At 43.0% G+C, this 18,158-nt stretch overlaps 1 protein-coding gene across 1 annotated transcript; it reads left to right on the plus strand.

Moving 5' to 3' along the window:
* Positions 1-7,786: 7,786 nt before the first annotated feature.
* Positions 7,787-17,866, plus strand: LOC121396554 (dickkopf-related protein 3-like). The gene is made up of 5 exons (XM_041571607.1): positions 7,787-8,066; positions 11,977-12,042; positions 13,437-13,584; positions 14,707-14,863; positions 17,275-17,866. Exons 1-5 carry the CDS (start codon positions 7,947-7,949, stop codon positions 17,636-17,638), a joined length of 855 nt encoding a protein of 284 aa, XP_041427541.1. The 5' UTR covers positions 7,787-7,946; the 3' UTR covers positions 17,639-17,866.
* The last annotated feature ends 292 nt before the right edge of the window (positions 17,867-18,158 follow it).

Below are 18,158 nucleotides of genomic sequence, written 5' to 3' on the forward strand. Positions count from 1 at the left end.
TTTTGTATTGCCTTCCCATAATCTTTAGAGAAAGAGGTTTCGTATGCAGAAATAAGGCATCTCCTATATCAGGGGTCCACAACCGCCAGGCCATGGCCCGAACCGGGTCTTGAACTGGGCCACCAGGCCTAACAACCAATTAACGCGGCGCGCCCCTCCCGACCCCCCCCCTACTTCCCTGCCCCCCCCCATCCTTGCAAAAAATTTGGCTCTACACCGGTGCCCTGGCTGAAAAAGGTTGGGGACAGCTGTCCTATATAGTGGAGCCTTTCTACTAGTACAGGTCAGGTATGGGATCTGTTATCCAAAAAGCTCAGAATTACAGAAAGAATCTGTCCCATAGACTCCATTTTATTCAAATTTAAAAAAAAATATTTCCTTTTTCTCTGTAGTAATAAAACAGTAACTTACTTTTCTTGTTTACATGATTTTCTAGTAGACGTAAGGTGCGTAGATCCAAATTACGTAAAGATCCATTATCCAGAAAGCCCCAGTTCCCGAGCATTCTGGATAACAGGTCTCATACATGTGCTGCTCTCACACTACTGTACAGTCAGCTGTTAGAACTGATACAATAGTTGCTAATATTCCAGAGATTCTGCTGAGAAATGGATCAACTCAATGTTGCAAAATTATAAGAGTTTAGAATCTCAATCGCGCCTGAATTACTGAGCTGCCAGACTGAAACACCAGAGACACCCGGGACATTCAACTATGAATTTCGATTTTGGAAAAACAGTAAAAAAAATAAAAGATGGAAAGTAATTGAAAAAAAGTCTTTATTTCTGGGAAACAATCTGAAAACAACTGACCTGAAAAAAAGTGTTTGGAAGGTGAACAGCCCCTTTAATGAATAGACTGGGAAGTCTGGGGTCCACTGGGGCTGCCTCCCACCCCAGTCCCCAGCTGTAACTCCACCTGTCAGCCACCACCAGGACTGCACTTTTTCCTTGCAGTTGCAATCGGGGCAGAGTAAAGTCTATCGCCCACATGTTAAGGCTCGGGGAGCGGACCTGGGTCGACCAGGGCCCCCATATTCTTTTCCAGTGTCCCACTGGCCCAGTTCAACCCTGTAATGATGTGACCCACAACTGCACCGGCAGCAGTGGCGTAACTACGGGGGGAACAGGGGGTGCGATTGGCCCAGGGCGTGCACCTCCTCAGGGCCCCCCGGTAGCTCGCGCGCCACTGACTCCAGCGATCCGGGCTCATTCTGGGCATACGGAGGGGGGGGGCGGCTGCACGTCCCGCGCCAGGACCCGCCCCCTCTAGTTACGTTACTGACGGACAGGGCCAGGTACTTATCAACAATAGAGGGGCAAATCCCCCCCTGTGCCCCAAAATGCAGAGAATATTAGCCCCACGCACCACTACACTGGGAGTCCTCTACAGGATTAGGAAACCACTTCATTACAACCTGGAAGTTCCAGAGCAAACCCCTCCTTTCTTTAATCACAGTGTAGCACCACTAACGGGTTAATATGTCTGTTTTGCCTTCATAACCTACAGATACAGTGATTGACTTCCGCACATCATTAGGTTATATAATATAGGAGAGGCCTCAGTTTAAAGGGGTGGTTGACTTTTAAGTAAACTTTTAGTATGTAGTAGAATGGCCAATTCTAAACAACCTTTCCCTTGGCTTTCATTATTTATTTTTTATAGTTTTATTATTACTTGCCTTTTTCTTCTGACTCTTTCCAGGTTTCAAATGGGCGTCGCTGAACCCCATCTAAAAAAGCAAATGCAAAGGGCTCTTACACAAGACCGTTTTTGCCTGCGCTCCCCTGCGTTGCGCTCAGTGTCGGACTGGGACACCAAGGGCCCATTCAAAAACCTTTGACCAGGGGCCCACCGATTAATCTTACACCAGGGACCGACTATTAGTGCTATTATTATTCCTCTCCTCACTCAACCTCTATTCTCCTAGTCTCTTTTCTTTACATACTATAATTTATTATTCCATCTATTTAGCCTCTTTGTTCTCATAGAAATAGGGAATGGCCATGAAATATGTCAAATATCTAGCAGCATGAGGGGCCACTGACACCTTGGCCCACTGGGACTTTTCCAGGTATCCCGGTGGGCCAGTCCGACACTGGTCGCGCTTTATTCCGTTCATGCGCATGTAAGCGGCAAACGCAGGTTGGGACGCAGCATGTTGCATTTCACCTGCGTTCGGCGCATACATGCGTCTGTGTGAGTACAGCCCCCTTCACAATAATTGAGTGCGTCTAATCCTGCGCTCCCCTGCGCCTGAACGGAATAAAGCGCAAGGAAGGGGCGCGCAGTCAAAAACGTCCGTGTGTAAGAGCCCTAAGGGTTCACATTTATTATTACTGCTAATTTTTATTTCCCATCTTTCTAGCAAGGTCCTCTCCTATTCATATTCCAATCTCTTATTCAAATTTGGACCCTAGCAACCAGATTGCTGAAATTGCCAACTGGAGAGCTGCTTGAATAAAAAAGCTAAATAACTCAAAAACCTTGAATAATAAACAACTGAAACCAATTGCAAAGTGTCTCAGAATATCACTCTCTACATCATACTTAACGTTAACTGAAAGGTGAGCAACCCCTTTAAGTGATTATTTGAATGTGTATTCATGTTATGTATGGTGTCTAGTGAGCCTCTTAAACTGGTCACACAGCAAACACTCGCTATGAGATGTTCTATAGTGACCAGACGGCTGGACGAGTGAGTGGTGATCAATTTAATCACAGACCCCATCATTTCATTTACATTGCTTGAAGTGCACATCTGAAGGTTCTCAGAGGGGATGCTGGGAGTTGTGGTCCAACAATATCTGGCAGGCAGCCGATTGAAAGGCTCCTTTATTACTGTAAGGCTGGGGCCCCTTGTGTCTGGCCAATGGGTAGAGGGTGATACAAACAACTGCAACATCTGCCATTCTCTCTGTCGGATTAACAGGAATCTCTAGAATAAACTGACAGTTGAGGTAACAAAGTGAAAAGATCCAGATGTTGCCCCATCTGTGTGTTGACTCATGTACAGGAGGGGCTGCGGCATTAGGATTTCAGTTCCCAATGCTGGAGCACTGGAGTCAAATAATCATTACTGCCTAAGCATTGCTGGTTGCACAAACCTCATAGTGTAACATTAACACTGCAATGTTTAACCCTTGTTATTAACACAGTAAATATTGTATCTCAAATAGTGATGGGCGAATTTCTCCCATTTCGGCGAAAAAAATCTCAAATTTCCAACGAAATTTGCAAAACAGTGAAAAATTCGCAAAACCCGAAAATTGACGCCCGGCGTTAAAATCAATGGGCTTCCGAATAGTGTTGAAGCGCGGTGGTTTTGACACGAGCGACTTTTCGGAAGAGTGTCCAAAATTTTTGGACACGGGCGGATTTATTTGCCGGCGGCGAAACGCGGAAATCAGCAGAGGGTTCGCGCCAGGAGAATTTATTTGCCCATCACTAATCTCAAAGTAAAACAGACTCCTGTGCTTATATCCTTTCAGCACTTGAAGAAAAAGTCCCTTTAACACATTTTCCTGATTCTACATTTTCCTGGATTTTACATAATTTTTTCCTGGTCCCCTTAAAAAATGTAAAATGGGGGTTCTATTGTAATATGTATTTTTAGAGCACCATTATATTCTGCAGAGCTGTACAGTAAAAGGGTTTATACAAAGAACTGATACAAAAGGTGAAGAGGGCCTGTCCAAAAGAGCTTACAATCTAAAATGTGTATAGGACTGAAAAAAGGTTTGTATATGGGCAGTTTGGATAAATGTGGCACTTTGGGTATAGGGTCTTGATGTAAAACTCATTCTAAATGGCTGGTTTGCAGTCAGGAATAGCAGGGACCCTTATGCCTGAACAGTAATTCCAGTAAGCAGTAAGGTCCCCCGCAATAATGCATTTAGGGGCCCCACCACTAAGGGCCCCGGAAGCAATCATGTGCAAAGGCCACCCTTGTGCAGGGACATGAGATAAAGAGCCACTCCCTCCACTGAGAGAAAAGAGGCCCCCAGTTATGCTATAAGCCAGGGGCCCCTTCAAATTAAATATATATATACATGGAATGTTCAGTGCGGAACCAAGAAGGGCAGCAGACCCTCTGCATGTGACATGGACCCTTCTTACATCAGTGATAAAATAATGAAACACTGATGCCCTCTAGTGATGATCCTGTAGAATGTCAAGTCCAGATTACGCCTTTTATAGAGCATGGCATTCCACTTGGTTTGGTTGGTAATGTCTGCTAATGCTGTGTCACCTAATGGTATAAGTGATGCCTTAGGTGAGAGAGGGCTTGGGAGATAGTAAATGGGTGACACTTTGGTGTATAAAGGTTGGGAACCTCATATTTATCCTGAGGGGCAAAGACATCTTGCATTCAACTCACATCCATTTTGCACTCCTTCACCCCTGCAACACTGCTGCAACTTCTACCCACCTATTTAGCCTTTCACTCTCTACTGGTACTTTCCCATCTTTATACAAACATCTCACTCACTCAACTCAACACTCACTCTGCAATCTGTCTTCCATCCAAAACACTCAACTTAAACTGCACCCACCAAAGTAACCAATGATCTTCTCCAAAGTCTAAAGGTCACTCTTCTATACTAATCCTTCTAGATCTCTCTGCAGCCTCTGACACAGTTGACCACCTGCTCCTCCTGGACATTCTATACCAGGGATCCCCAACCTTTTGAACCAGTGAGCAACATTCAGAACTAAAAGGAGTTGGGGAGCAACACTGTCATGAAAAATGTTCTCAGGGTGCCAAAAAAGTGCTGTGATTGGCCATTTAGTAGCCCCTATGTGGATTGTCAACCTACATTGAGGCTCTGATTGGCAGTACACCTGGTTTTTATACAACCAAAACTTGCCTCATCCAAGGGGTTGGAGAGCAACATGTTACTCATGAGCCACTGGTTGGGGATCACTGTTCTATACTCAGCTGGCACTCGTGACACTGCTCTTTCATGGGTTTCATCTTATCTGTCTGACCGTTCCTTTAAAGTTGCCTTCACTAACTCTACTTCTACAATGTTCCCTCTGTCTGTCGGAGTTCCTCAAGGCTCTGTCTTAGGCCCTCTACTGTTCTCACTCTATTTTACTTCTCTAGTATGATCTTAATGCTGATGACACCCGACTCTCCTTGTCTACTCCTGAGCTCTCTCCTTCTGTCCTTTCCCAAGTTACAGACTGTCTCTCTGCTGTCTCCTCTGGATGTCTCAGCGTCACCTGGAACTGAATCTTTCTAAAACAGAGCTCGTTATATTTTCTCTGAGATCTTCCCCGTCCCTCAGATATCACTCACAGTTAATAACATCACCTTTCATTCCACCACACAGACACGCTGTCTATAAGTTATCTTAGATTCGCATCTGTCTTTTTCACTACTCATTCAAACACTTGCAAAATCTTGTCGTATTCATCTGCGCAACATTGCCCGAATACGACTGTATCTCTATTCAGACACAACCAAAACACTTATCCAGTTTCTTATGATCTCTTGCCTTGATTACTGCAACCTACTCCTTGCAGGTATTACACCTTTAAACAACTCCAATCTATTCTAAATGCTGCTGCAAGACTCGTTCATCTATCTCACCACTCGATATCAGCTGCTCCCCTATATACTGTATATATATATCCCTTCATGCATATGCAAATTAGGGGCAGGAAAGGAAAAAGTGGAAATTTTTTTTATTTTGTGACAAAAAGTCACGTGATTTCCCTACCTGCCCCTTATTTACATATGCAAATTAGGATCCGGATTCGGTTCGACCAGGCACAAGGATTCGGCCGAATCTGAATCCTGCTGAAAAAGGCAGAATCCCGAACTGAATCCTGGATTTGGTGCATTCCTAGTTAATACCATGCAGTATAACTTTTCTCCCAACTTTCCTAAATAGAAGAATATCAGGCCAGTCCTCGTTCTTTCTTCTAAGTTCCTCAATTGAAACAAGTTCCTCAATCAGAAACTGACCAGTAGGTGTCGCGGTTGTAACAAAAGTCGTTCCTATTAACAGCACATATTTCCCTTAATACCTTGGAGTTAAAATAAAATTGAATGGCACCGAGTTATTTGTGAGTAATGTGAAAGAGTCCACGGAACACAAAAGCAGCTGCTGGGAGTTGCTACTGCCCCCCAGCCAGTTGTTACACATATTATAACCTGGGTCGAGGGGCCAATGAGGGGAGTTGAGAAACAAACAAGGGATACAGGGGGCACTACTTACACTTTTCAGGTGTTGTACACGGTGGTGCTGCTGTTAGACATATGGCCACGTCATCAGTTTTTGCTGAGCAATTATTCCTTTATTTAAGCCAGTTTTACCACTCCAAGTACAGAACAAAGTTTCGGGGGGTCAACCTGATGAAGGGAGGTGTAGACACCATAAAACATTGTTCTGTGAGTGGTAAAACTGGCTTAAATAAAGGAATAATTGCACACAGTGCTTGCCTTTCCTGTGAATACTTTACTTTTAGCGAGTTGAGAGTTTAAAGGGGAAGTAAAGTTTAAACTAGAATAAATGCTGTATTTTGTATACTAAACATAAACATGAACTTACTGCACTAATAAAACAAATGATTTATGCTTTCAAAGTTGGCCACTGGGGGTCACCATCTTGTAACTTTGTTATACATCTTTGCAAGACCAAGACTATGCACATGCTCAGTGTGGTCTGGGCTGCTTAGGGATCGTCATAAATGATCAAAACAGCACAAGTCAAATAATATCTGCCAGAAGCCGATACAGCAAGACTGATTAATAATCAGAATATGCAGACTGCACTGGGTCCTGTGTTGTCATGTAATCTAATGTGGATTTTATAGTTTTTGTATTGTTTAATACAAACTTTCTCCAACTCTGCAGAACCAGTGGCTGCAGCAAAATAATCCTCCAAATAGAATCCCAGTTTATCTGTTTAAATCTAACTCCATGATATTTGTCCCTGCAGCTGGAGTTGGAAACAGTAATGGGATGTAAAAGCAAAAATAAAATCCAATCCAAATCTCGCCGACTGTTCTGCAGAGAAACAAACAAAGCTGCTTGAGTTCTGCACACATTTTTTAATTGAAGTATATTGGAGGTCGTTTTTTTTTTCATTAAACAAAGTAAAAATGGGATTTTATTTTTTTGCCTTTACATGCCCTTTAAGAGCCAAATATTCTAGTGCGCTCTCTGCACTAGTGTCGTAGACCCCTTACTGGACCCCCAGAATGGTAAGCCCTGGGGGATGGGGTAGCAGCAAGGAAGGATACAACAGAACCTAACACATTGCCTCTACTATGTGCATTGGGTCAGATTTTTTGGTTGGGCAGCCAAGACATTTGCTCTGAGACCCCAACACCAGATGGATTTACAGAACCAACTATAATGATTTTGGCATGTCCAGCTTATGGCCCTCCAGCTGTTATTGAGTGAGCCCCAATATCATTTAGCTGTGGGGGTGGTGCTGGGAGTTGTAATTCGACAGGTATTGCAAGTGGGTGCCATCAGGAATTCATGTTATATTCTCAGTTCTTATACAGGGGAACATTTGGGACTTTGGCTACAGTGTTGGATATAAGTTCCAGCCACTGATGCCCTATTCTGATGTCCCACCATAAAACATGGAGCTTTGCCCAGATGCATTGGATATATTGTAGTCCCACCTCTACACAAAGCCTGGCATCATTTAATTGCTGCTAGTAAACTGCATTTCCTACTTCACACTCTATTTAGGGAGATGAATATTCATTTTATTACAATTACTTGTTACTCGATTTGTCCTGCAGAGGGAGCCGTGTCCATTATTTCCAGCGCTGCAGGGAGACGCTTTATTCTAATATTCTATTTATTGTAATATTCTGCCGGGAGCTTCTTGCCCGATACCCGCTCCCAGCCAGCCGACACCCACTGCAAAACGGAGGGACAGCGGCTCTCATCTGCCTCATCCCGGGCCCCAAACATGATGCTCCTGCCGCTTGTCGCTCTCCTCCTGCCGCTCCCCCTCTGCTCCTGGGCAGCTGCTCTACTCCGCCCGGACTCTCATGGGCCCCGGATAATGCGCAGAATAGACAGTCAGCAGGTGAGGCCCAGTGTTTATATTATATATTATTTCTATTACATCCATCCTGCAGCGCCTCCAGCTATTCTTTTACTACTAATTGCCAGATTTCTTCTTTAACGAGGAGGATGCTGGGAGTTGTAAAGGAGCATTAGGGGGAAAACCTTCCGCTTGGACAGTCACAATTTATGGAATTCCTCCCGCCTCACCTATAGAGGGAGCTATTGAGACAGACCCAAACTGAAACCTCTACTGTAGTAATTAGCAGCAATCGTTTCAACAGGATCCAGTTACTCCCCCCTTCAGCTCTACAACCAAACCCATATACACTCTATTATTATTATTATTATTATTATTATAATTCATTTCATGTTTCTAAACCTGTCCTAAAAGAACCTGCATGACTTCCTCTACACAATCATGGGGGACATTTTGCTGGCTCTTAGGCACTGACACCCCTATTCTATTTGCTCTTAGGCACTGACACCCCTATTCTATTTGCTCACAGGCACTGACACCCCTATTCTATTTACTCATAGTCACTGACACCCCTATTCTATTTACTCATAGTCACTGACACCCCTATTCTATTTACTCATAGGCACCGGCAGCCCTATTCTATTTGCTCATCGGCACTGACACCCCTATTCTATTTGCTCATAGGAACTGACACCCCTATTCTATTTACTCATAGGCACTGACACCCCTATTATATTTACTCATAGGCACTGACACCCCTATTCTATTTACTCATAGGCACCGGCACCCCTATTCTATTTGCGCATAGGCACTGACACCCCTATTCTATTTGCTCATAGGCACTGACACCCCTATTCTATTTACTCATAGGCACTGACACCCCTATTCTATTTACTCATAGGCACTGACACCCCTATTCTATTTGCTCATAGGCACTGACACCCCTATTCTATTTGCTCATAGGCACTGACACCCCTATTCTATTTACTCATAGGCACTGACACCCCTATTCTATTTACTCGTAGGCACTGACACCCCTATTCTATTTGCTCATAGGCACTGACACCCCTATTCTATTTACTCATAGGCAGTGACACCCCTATTCTATTTACTCATAGGCACTGACACCCCTATTCTATTTACTCATAGGCACTGACACCCCTATTCTATTTACTCATAGGCACTGACACCCCTATTATATTTACTCATAGGCACTGACACCCCTATTCTATTTACTCATAGGCACCGGCACCCCTATTCTATTTGCTCACAGGCACTGACACCCCTATTCTATTTACTCATAGTCACTGACACCCCTATTCTATTTACTCATAGGCACCGGCAGCCCTATTCTATTTGCTCATCGGCACTGACACCCCTATTCTATTTGCTCATAGGAACTGACACCCCTATTCTATTTGCTCATAGGCACTGACACCCCTATTCTATTTACTCATAGGCACTGACACCCCTATTCTATTTACTCATAGGCACTGACACCCCTATTCTATTTACTCATAGGCACCGGCACCCCTATTCTATTTGCTCATAGGCACTGACACCCCTATTCTATTTACTCGTAGGCACTGACACCCCTATTCTATTTGCTCATAGGCACTGACACCCCTATTCTATTTACTCATAGGCAGTGACACCCCTATTCTATTTACTCATAGGCACTGACACCCCTATTCTATTTACTCATAGGCACTGACACCCCTATTCTATTTACTCATAGGCACTGACACCCCTATTATATTTACTCATAGGCACTGACACCCCTATTCTATTTACTCATAGGCACCGGCACCCCTATTCTATTTGCTCACAGGCACTGACACCCCTATTCTATTTGCTCATAGGAACTGACACCCCTATTCTATTTGCTCATAGGCACTGACACCCCTATTCTATTTACTCATAGGCACTGACACCCCTATTCTATTTACTCATAGGCACTGACACCCCTATTCTATTTACTCATAGGCACCGGCACCCCTATTCTATTTGCTCATAGGCACTGACACCCCTATTCTATTTGCTCATAGGCACTGACACCCCTATTCTATTTGCTCATAGGCACTGACACCCCTATTCTATTTGCTTATAGACACCGGCACCCCTATTCTATTTACTCATAGGCACTGACACCCCTATTCTATTTACTCATAGGCACTGACACCCCTATTCTATTTACTCATAGGCACCGGCACCCCTATTCTATTTACTCATAGGAACTGACACCCCTATTCTATTTGCTCATAGGCACTGACACCCCTATTCTATTTACTCATAGGCACTGACACCCCTATTCTATTTACTCATAGGCACTGACACCCCTATTCTATTTGCTCATAGGCACTGACACCCCTATTCTATTTGCTCATAGGCACTGACACCCCTATTCTATTTACTCATAGGCACTGACACCCCTATTCTATTTACTCATAGGCACTGACACCCCTATTCTATTTGCTCATAGGCACTGACACCCCTATTCTATTTACTCATAGGCACTGACACCCCTATTCTATTTGCTCATAGGCACTGACACCCCTATTCTATTAACTCATAGGCACTGACACCCCTATTCTATTTACTCATAGGCACTGACACCCCTATTCTATTTGCTCATAGGCACTGACACCCCTATTCTATTTACTCATAGGCACTGACACCCCTATTCTATTTACTCATAGGCACTGACACCCCTATTCTATTTACTCATAGGCACTGACACCCCTATTCTATTTACTCATAGGCACTGACACCCCTATTCTATTTACTCATAGGCACTGACACCCCTATTCTATTTACTCATAGGCACCGGCACCCCTATTCTATTTGCTCACAGGCACTGACACCCCTATTCTATTTACTCATAGTCACTGACACCCCTATTCTATTTACTCATAGGCACCGGCAGCCCTATTCTGTTTGCTCATCGGCACTGACACCCCTATTCTATTTGCTCATAGGAACTGACACCCCTATTCTATTTGCTCATAGGCACTGACACCCCTATTCTATTTACTCATAAGCACTGACACCCCTATTCTATTTACTCATAGGCACTGACACCCCTATTCTATTTACTCATAGGCACCGGCACCCCTATTCTATTTGCTCATAGGCACTGACACCCCTATTCTATTTGCTCATAGGCACTGACACCCCTATTCTATTTGCTCATAGGCACTGACACCCCTATTCTATTTGCTCATAGACACCGGCACCCCTATTCTATTTACTCATAGGCACTGACACCCCTATTCTATTTACTCATAGGCACTGACACCCCTATTCTATTTACTCATAGGAACTGACACCCCTATTCTATTTGCTCATAGGCACTGACACCCCTATTCTGTTTGCTCATAGGCACCTGCACCCCTATTCTATTTGCTCATAGGCACCTGCACCCCTATTCTATTTGCTCATAGGCACTGACACCCCTATTCTTTTTGTTTGTAGGCACCTGCACCCCTATTCTATTTACTCATAGGCACCGGCACCCCCTGAGTGTGAGAGTCCTTTGCCGGAATTATATGGTATTTGATTGGATCAGGACAAAGGCTGCACTCTAATGAGTGGGATGTAAAGAGCCTGGACAGACAGTACGAGTGGTCTCACAAGCTGTCACGCAAGAGACTGAATGTTGTGCCATCAATTAACTCTCAGTGTGTTACAGTAAATGGGATTGGATCAAGCAGGAACAGAATATTCCTAGAGGAGAGATCGGTGTTTAGACATTTATTTTTCTTTAAAATTGCAATAACTTCTCAGGGAGTCCCATAGAAGAAAAGAATAACCTGTAAAATATATCTTAATGGGGTGGTTCTACTTTGGAGTCAGAACCAGAGAACAGAAAGGCACAAACAAATACTGCTTTTAATTTACACCTACACATGAGTACCCCCTTCCCTACTCTGACACATTCTTTATCTTCTAGGGGTGCCAAGCAGAACGGGAGTGCCCCCCGGGGATGATGTGTATTTCTGGGAACTGCACCGAGCCGGTAACTATTTACTCATAGGCACTGACACCCCTATTCTATTTACTCATAGGCACTGACACCCCTATTCTATTTACTCATAGGCACTGACACCCCTATTCTATTTACTCATAGGCACTGACACCCCTATTATATTTACTCATAGGCACTGACACCCCTATTCTATTTACTCATAGGCACCGGCACCCCTATTCTATTTGCTCACAGGCACTGACACCCCTATTCTATTTACTCATAGTCACTGACACCCCTATTCTATTTACTCATAGGCACCGGCAGCCCTATTCTGTTTGCTCATCGGCACTGACACCCCTATTCTATTTGCTCATAGGAACTGACACCCCTATTCTATTTGCTCATAGGCACTGACACCCCTATTCTATTTACTCATAAGCACTGACACCCCTATTCTATTTACTCATAGGCACTGACACCCCTATTCTATTTACTCATAGGCACCGGCACCCCTATTCTATTTGCTCATAGGCACTGACACCCCTATTCTATTTGCTCATAGGCACTGACACCCCTATTCTATTTGCTCATAGGCACTGACACCCCTATTCTATTTGCTCATAGACACCGGCACCCCTATTCTATTTACTCATAGGCACTGACACCCCTATTCTATTTACTCATAGGCACTGACACCCCTATTCTATTTACTCATAGGAACTGACACCCCTATTCTATTTGCTCATAGGCACTGACACCCCTATTCTGTTTGCTCATAGGCACCTGCACCCCTATTCTATTTGCTCATAGGCACCTGCACCCCTATTCTATTTGCTCATAGGCACTGACACCCCTATTCTTTTTGTTTGTAGGCACCTGCACCCCTATTCTATTTGCTCATAGGCCCCGGCACCCCTATTCTATTTGCTCATAGGCACTGACACCCCTATTCTATTTGCTCATAGGCACCGGCACCCCTATTCTATTTACTCATAGGCACCGGCACCCCCTGAGTGTGAGAGTCCTTTGCCGGAATTATATGGTATTTGATTGGATCAGGACAAAGGCTGCACTCTAATGAGTGGGATGTAAAGAGCCTGGACAGACAGTACGAGTGGTCTCACAAGCTGTCACGCAAGAGACTGAATGTTGTGCCATCAATTAACTCTCAGTGTGTTACAGTAAATGGGATTGGATCAAGCAGGAACAGAATATTCCTAGAGGAGAGATCGTGTTTAGACATTTATTTTTCTTTAAAATTGCAATAACTTCTCAGGGAGTCCCATAGAAGAAAAGAATAACCTGTAAAATATATCTTAATGGGGTGGTTCTACTTTGGAGTCAGAACCAGAGAACAGAAAGGCACAAACAAATACTGCTTTTAATTTACACCTACACATGAGTACCCCCTTCCCTACTCTGACACATTCTTTATCTTCTAGGGGTGCCAAGCAGAACGGGAGTGCCCCCCGGGGATGATGTGTATTTCTGGGAACTGCACCGAGCCGGTAACTGACAGTGGCATTGGGGGGAAATGTGATCCAAACAATGATCAGTGTGAGCCTGAGTTCTGTTGCTCCAAAACAGAAGGTAAGTTTATTCAACATGTTTTATTAAAGGAACAGTAACATCAAAAAATTAAAGTGTTTTAAAGTAATACAGATATAATACAGTATTGCCCTGCACTGGTAAAACTGGTGTGTTTGCTTCAGAAACTCTACTATAGTTTATATAAATACGCTGCTGTGTAGCCATGGGGGCAGCCATTCAAAGGAGAAAAGGCTCAGGTTACACAGCAGATAAGCTCTGTAGAACATAATGGTGTTATCTGTTATCCACTATTTAACCTGTGACATATAGTCTTTTTTCAATTTCCGCCATTGCTACACAGTAGCTTGTTTATATGAACTATAGTAGTGTTTCTGAAGCAAACAGATCAGTTTTACCAGTGCAGGACAACACTGTATTATATTTTTATTACTTTAAAACACTTTAATTTTTTGGTGTTGCCGTTCCTTTAAACAAAAAAAATGGTTATACAACCAATATAATAGTCTGTGGAGCAAACAATAAGGGCTTATTTACCCGTGCGTGTGTGTGTTGTCATTTAAGGGATTCTGTCTAAATTACACTGTTTACACTGCAAATAATTCACTCTGCAATATAACATTTCATACCTAATCCAAAAAGTGTATTTTTTTAGTTGTAATATTGGTGTGTAGGGGCATCTCAGGTCATTTTGACTGGTCATGTGCTTTCAGAAAGAGCCATCACTTTAGAATGGAACTGCTTTCTGGGAGGCTGTTGTTTCTCCTTCTCAGTGTAACTGAAGAAGTCGCAGTGGGACCTGGATTTTACTATTGAGTGCTGTTCTTAGATCTACCAGGCAGCTGTTATCTTGTGTTAGGGAGCTGCTATCTGGTTACCTTCCCATTGTTCTGTTGTTAGGCTGCTGGGGGGAGGGAAGGGAGCGGGTGATATCACTCCAACTTGCAGTACAGCAGTAAAGAGTGACTGAAGTTTATCAGTCACATGACTGGGGTCAGCTGGGAAACTGACAATATGTCTAGCCCCAATTAAATATAAAATAAATCTGTGCTCTTTTGAGAAATGTATTTCATTGCAGTAGTCTGCTGGATCAGCACTATTAACTGATGTATTTTGAAAAAACTATTTTTTTCCCATGACAGTATCCCTTTAATCTTTTTACAGCAGGGAAGTTACCGGTGTGTGCTCCATTCCCAGCAGAAGGAGAGCGGTGCAGGATCCAACCCATTAGTTTATTTAATCTGCTACAAACGGATTCAACGGCAGAGTCGGAGCTCAGTTACTGCCCTTGTGCAGCAGGACTTGTGTGCACCAACAACGGGTGGGTTGCATCTTAAGAAAGAGTGGTGTGGAGTCTTGTGCAGAAGATCATTTAAATACACTGTAGCTGTTATAATCACAGTTTAGGATTTGCTTCTCCTTCAGTGGGAAAGAACCCCCATATATATAGGGTTTATTTACATGTATTTACTTTCAAAGAGGCGATACCTTTTGTTCATGGAACACATGCACATACAGTATTTGTAAATGCATATTAGGGATGCTCCAAATCCACTATTTTATTCGGCCGAACCCTTCGCGAAAGATCGAATCCTAATTTGCATATGCTAATTAGGGGTGGGAAGGCGAAAACCTTTTTACTTCCTTGTTTTGGGACAATAAGTCATGCGATTTCCCTCCCCGCCCCTAATTTGCATATGCAGATTCGGATTTGGTTTGGCCGGTAGAAGGATTCGGCCGAATCCTGCTGAAAAAGGCCGAATCCCGAAACTAATTCTGGATTCGGTGCATCCCTAATGCATATACAGGTATGTGGCCTGTTATCCAGAGTGCTTGGGACCAGGAGCTTTCCAGATAACAGATCTTTCTGCAATTAAGATCTTCATTTAAGTCTACTAGAAAATCATGTAAACATTAAACAAACCCAATAGGCTGGTTTTGCTTCCAATAAGGATTAATTATATCTTAGTCTGGATCAAGTACAAGCTACTGTTTTATTATTACAGAGAAAAAAAGAAATATTTTTTTAAAATTTGGATTATTTGAATAAAATGGAGTCTATGGGAGACTATGCCATTCCGTAATTTGGAAGCTTTTTGGATAATGGGATTTCCAGATAACGGATCCCATACTTGTCCCTTGTTTTAGCTCTGCTAAATCTGTGTAGAATAGTTCCTACATTTATTAACTCTTTAAGTGCCAGCAAATGTAGAACCTGTGATGCCCTCATAAGATCATTTTATTATTCCTGTAGACTAGAACTTGATCCAAACTAGAATTAATCCTTATTGGAAGCAAAACCAGCCTATTGGGTTTATTTAATGTTTACATGATTTTCTAGTAGACTTAAGGTATGAAGATTTAAATTATGGAAAGATCCATTATCCGGAAAAGCCCAGGTCCCAAGCATTCTGGATAACAGGTCCCATATCTGTACCACCAATTAAAAGAACACTTAAAAACCCACCCATTCTGACCATAGTAAAGTTGGTAATTTTACTGTAATGCGCATGTGCTGGCTGAGAGCTGCACAAGGAATTCATGAGAAATAGGGTGTCAGCATGGTGCTCCCATACATAGTACCCTGGGCCTGTGTGGTTTTTAAGACTACTGCTTATTTGTGGGTTCAGGTTTAGTGATTATATTCACTGGGAGGGTGCTTAAAGGAGAACTAAAGCTTAACTAAAGAAGTAGCTAGAAATGTTGTACATGATGTTTTGTGCATCTGTACCAGCCCAAGGCAACCACAGCCCTTTAGCAGTAAAGATCTGTGTCTCCAAAGATGCCCCAGTAGCTCCCCATCTTCTTTTCTGCTGATTCACTGCACATGCTCTGTGCTGCTGTCACTTACTGAGCTTAGGGACCCACTCACAATATACAGTACACATAGAATAGAAATGTCACAATATATGGCTGATTAGTAATTAATACAGATAATTACTACATGGCAGCACAGAAACCAGTGCAATTAGCATCAGAATTTAATAATCAGCAAACCTGTAGCATCAGCTTATATTACAAGGGAAGCTCATTTTCTGCTGGATAATTAGTGACGAGCCCTAAGCTTAGCTTCTCAACAGCCAATCAGAGCCCACTGAGCATGTGAGTGTCACAGACACTTTCCAAGATGGTGACCCCCTGTGACAAGTTTGAAGTCCTGGATCATTGCTGCTATTGACAAGCTGAAACTTTAGGCTGGTGCAATAAATTCAGTATATAAAATACGGTATTTTTAGCCCTATTAATTTTTAGGGTTTAGTTTTCCTTTTACATACTGCCACCCCTAGTGCATTGGCCACTTGTTTTGTTTAAGCAAAAAACGCATAATCATATTCCAATTGCAGGACTTGTTCTTGTTTTCTGTAAAGTCATTCTGACTGTGTGTACATATTACTTGGCCTGGGGTACCTGAATTCAAACTTCTGCACATTTTAGGCAACACCACCAATCTGCCAAGTCTACACCCAGGGGAAAATCTAGATATCCAGGATGCCCAGGCAAATGTTTTCTTTTTCTGCCACAGAAAAAAATCCTGCCTTTCAATAACTATAGCATTTAGTAGGTACTGTATTCCCAAAGGATAAAATCTTCCTGCTCTGTCATCTTTTCTCTGTCAGGAGTCGCATAGGACCGTGCTCTCTCACGATAAAATTATTCATACTGAAATAAAATGCATTGGAGAAACAGCAACACATATATTTCTCTTGTAATAATGCTTTCTTTGTCCTTCAGCTTTAATTTAATTTCTACCTGTGAGAAGCCAGAGGAGGTCCTTGATTTCACAACATACGGAACGGAATCTCTCCTGCAGCCTTTGGTCCGTAGGGATGAGGAGCTGACCTATTATGACTCTGATCTTATACCTTGGCCCTCACAGCCTGACCAGTTAATGGTTAATCTCCCAAGAGCTGCGGAAGAAAGTGCAAGAGAGTCAGAACATGTCTTGAAAGCACTGAGTGAGGATGTGGCTGGTAACTTGGAGGAGGAGAGCTTGCACTTAGATCAACACACACATGAACAGCCCGACCCAAGTCCACTGGAATTCCTGGAGCTGAAACAACTTGCCAAAAACATTGGACAATATGGTTTTTATTAATGATGCCCCCTGGCCATCTCAATTCACAATGCAAGAGACATAGGGGGAAATTTACTAAAGGGCGAAGTGGCTAACACTGGCGAAAATTAGCCAGCATGACGTCATTTCGACACTTCGCCAATTTATTCATGGGTGCTGGCATAATTAAACTAGCGAAGGAGATATACTTTAGCGCAACTTCGCACTCTAACGCCAGGCGTATTTTTGTTCTGGCAAAGAGCGTTACTACACAAATTCAAAAAGTTTTTGTTTTTACTGAACGTTACCTCTATTGCCAGACTTGCCTTCGCCACCTCAGACCAGGCAAAGTGCAATAGATTAGATAGGACTTGGTCCAAAAAAAGTTTAAATGTTTTCTAACTCCCAAAAAACGCTGGCGTCTTTTCCTTTTTACAGGGTGACAGGCTGAAAAAGATCATACATTTTTTTTGGGGTGCCCTCCTTCCCCCCTACATAAACTATACTGTGGGCTCATGTGTAGGGCAATATAACAACTCTATTTTCTTTTATTAAGGTTCCC

This window comes from Xenopus laevis, chromosome 7S (genome assembly GCF_017654675.1).
Source record: "Xenopus laevis strain J_2021 chromosome 7S, Xenopus_laevis_v10.1, whole genome shotgun sequence".
In the NCBI taxonomy this organism is placed as follows: domain Eukaryota; kingdom Metazoa; phylum Chordata; class Amphibia; order Anura; family Pipidae; genus Xenopus; species Xenopus laevis.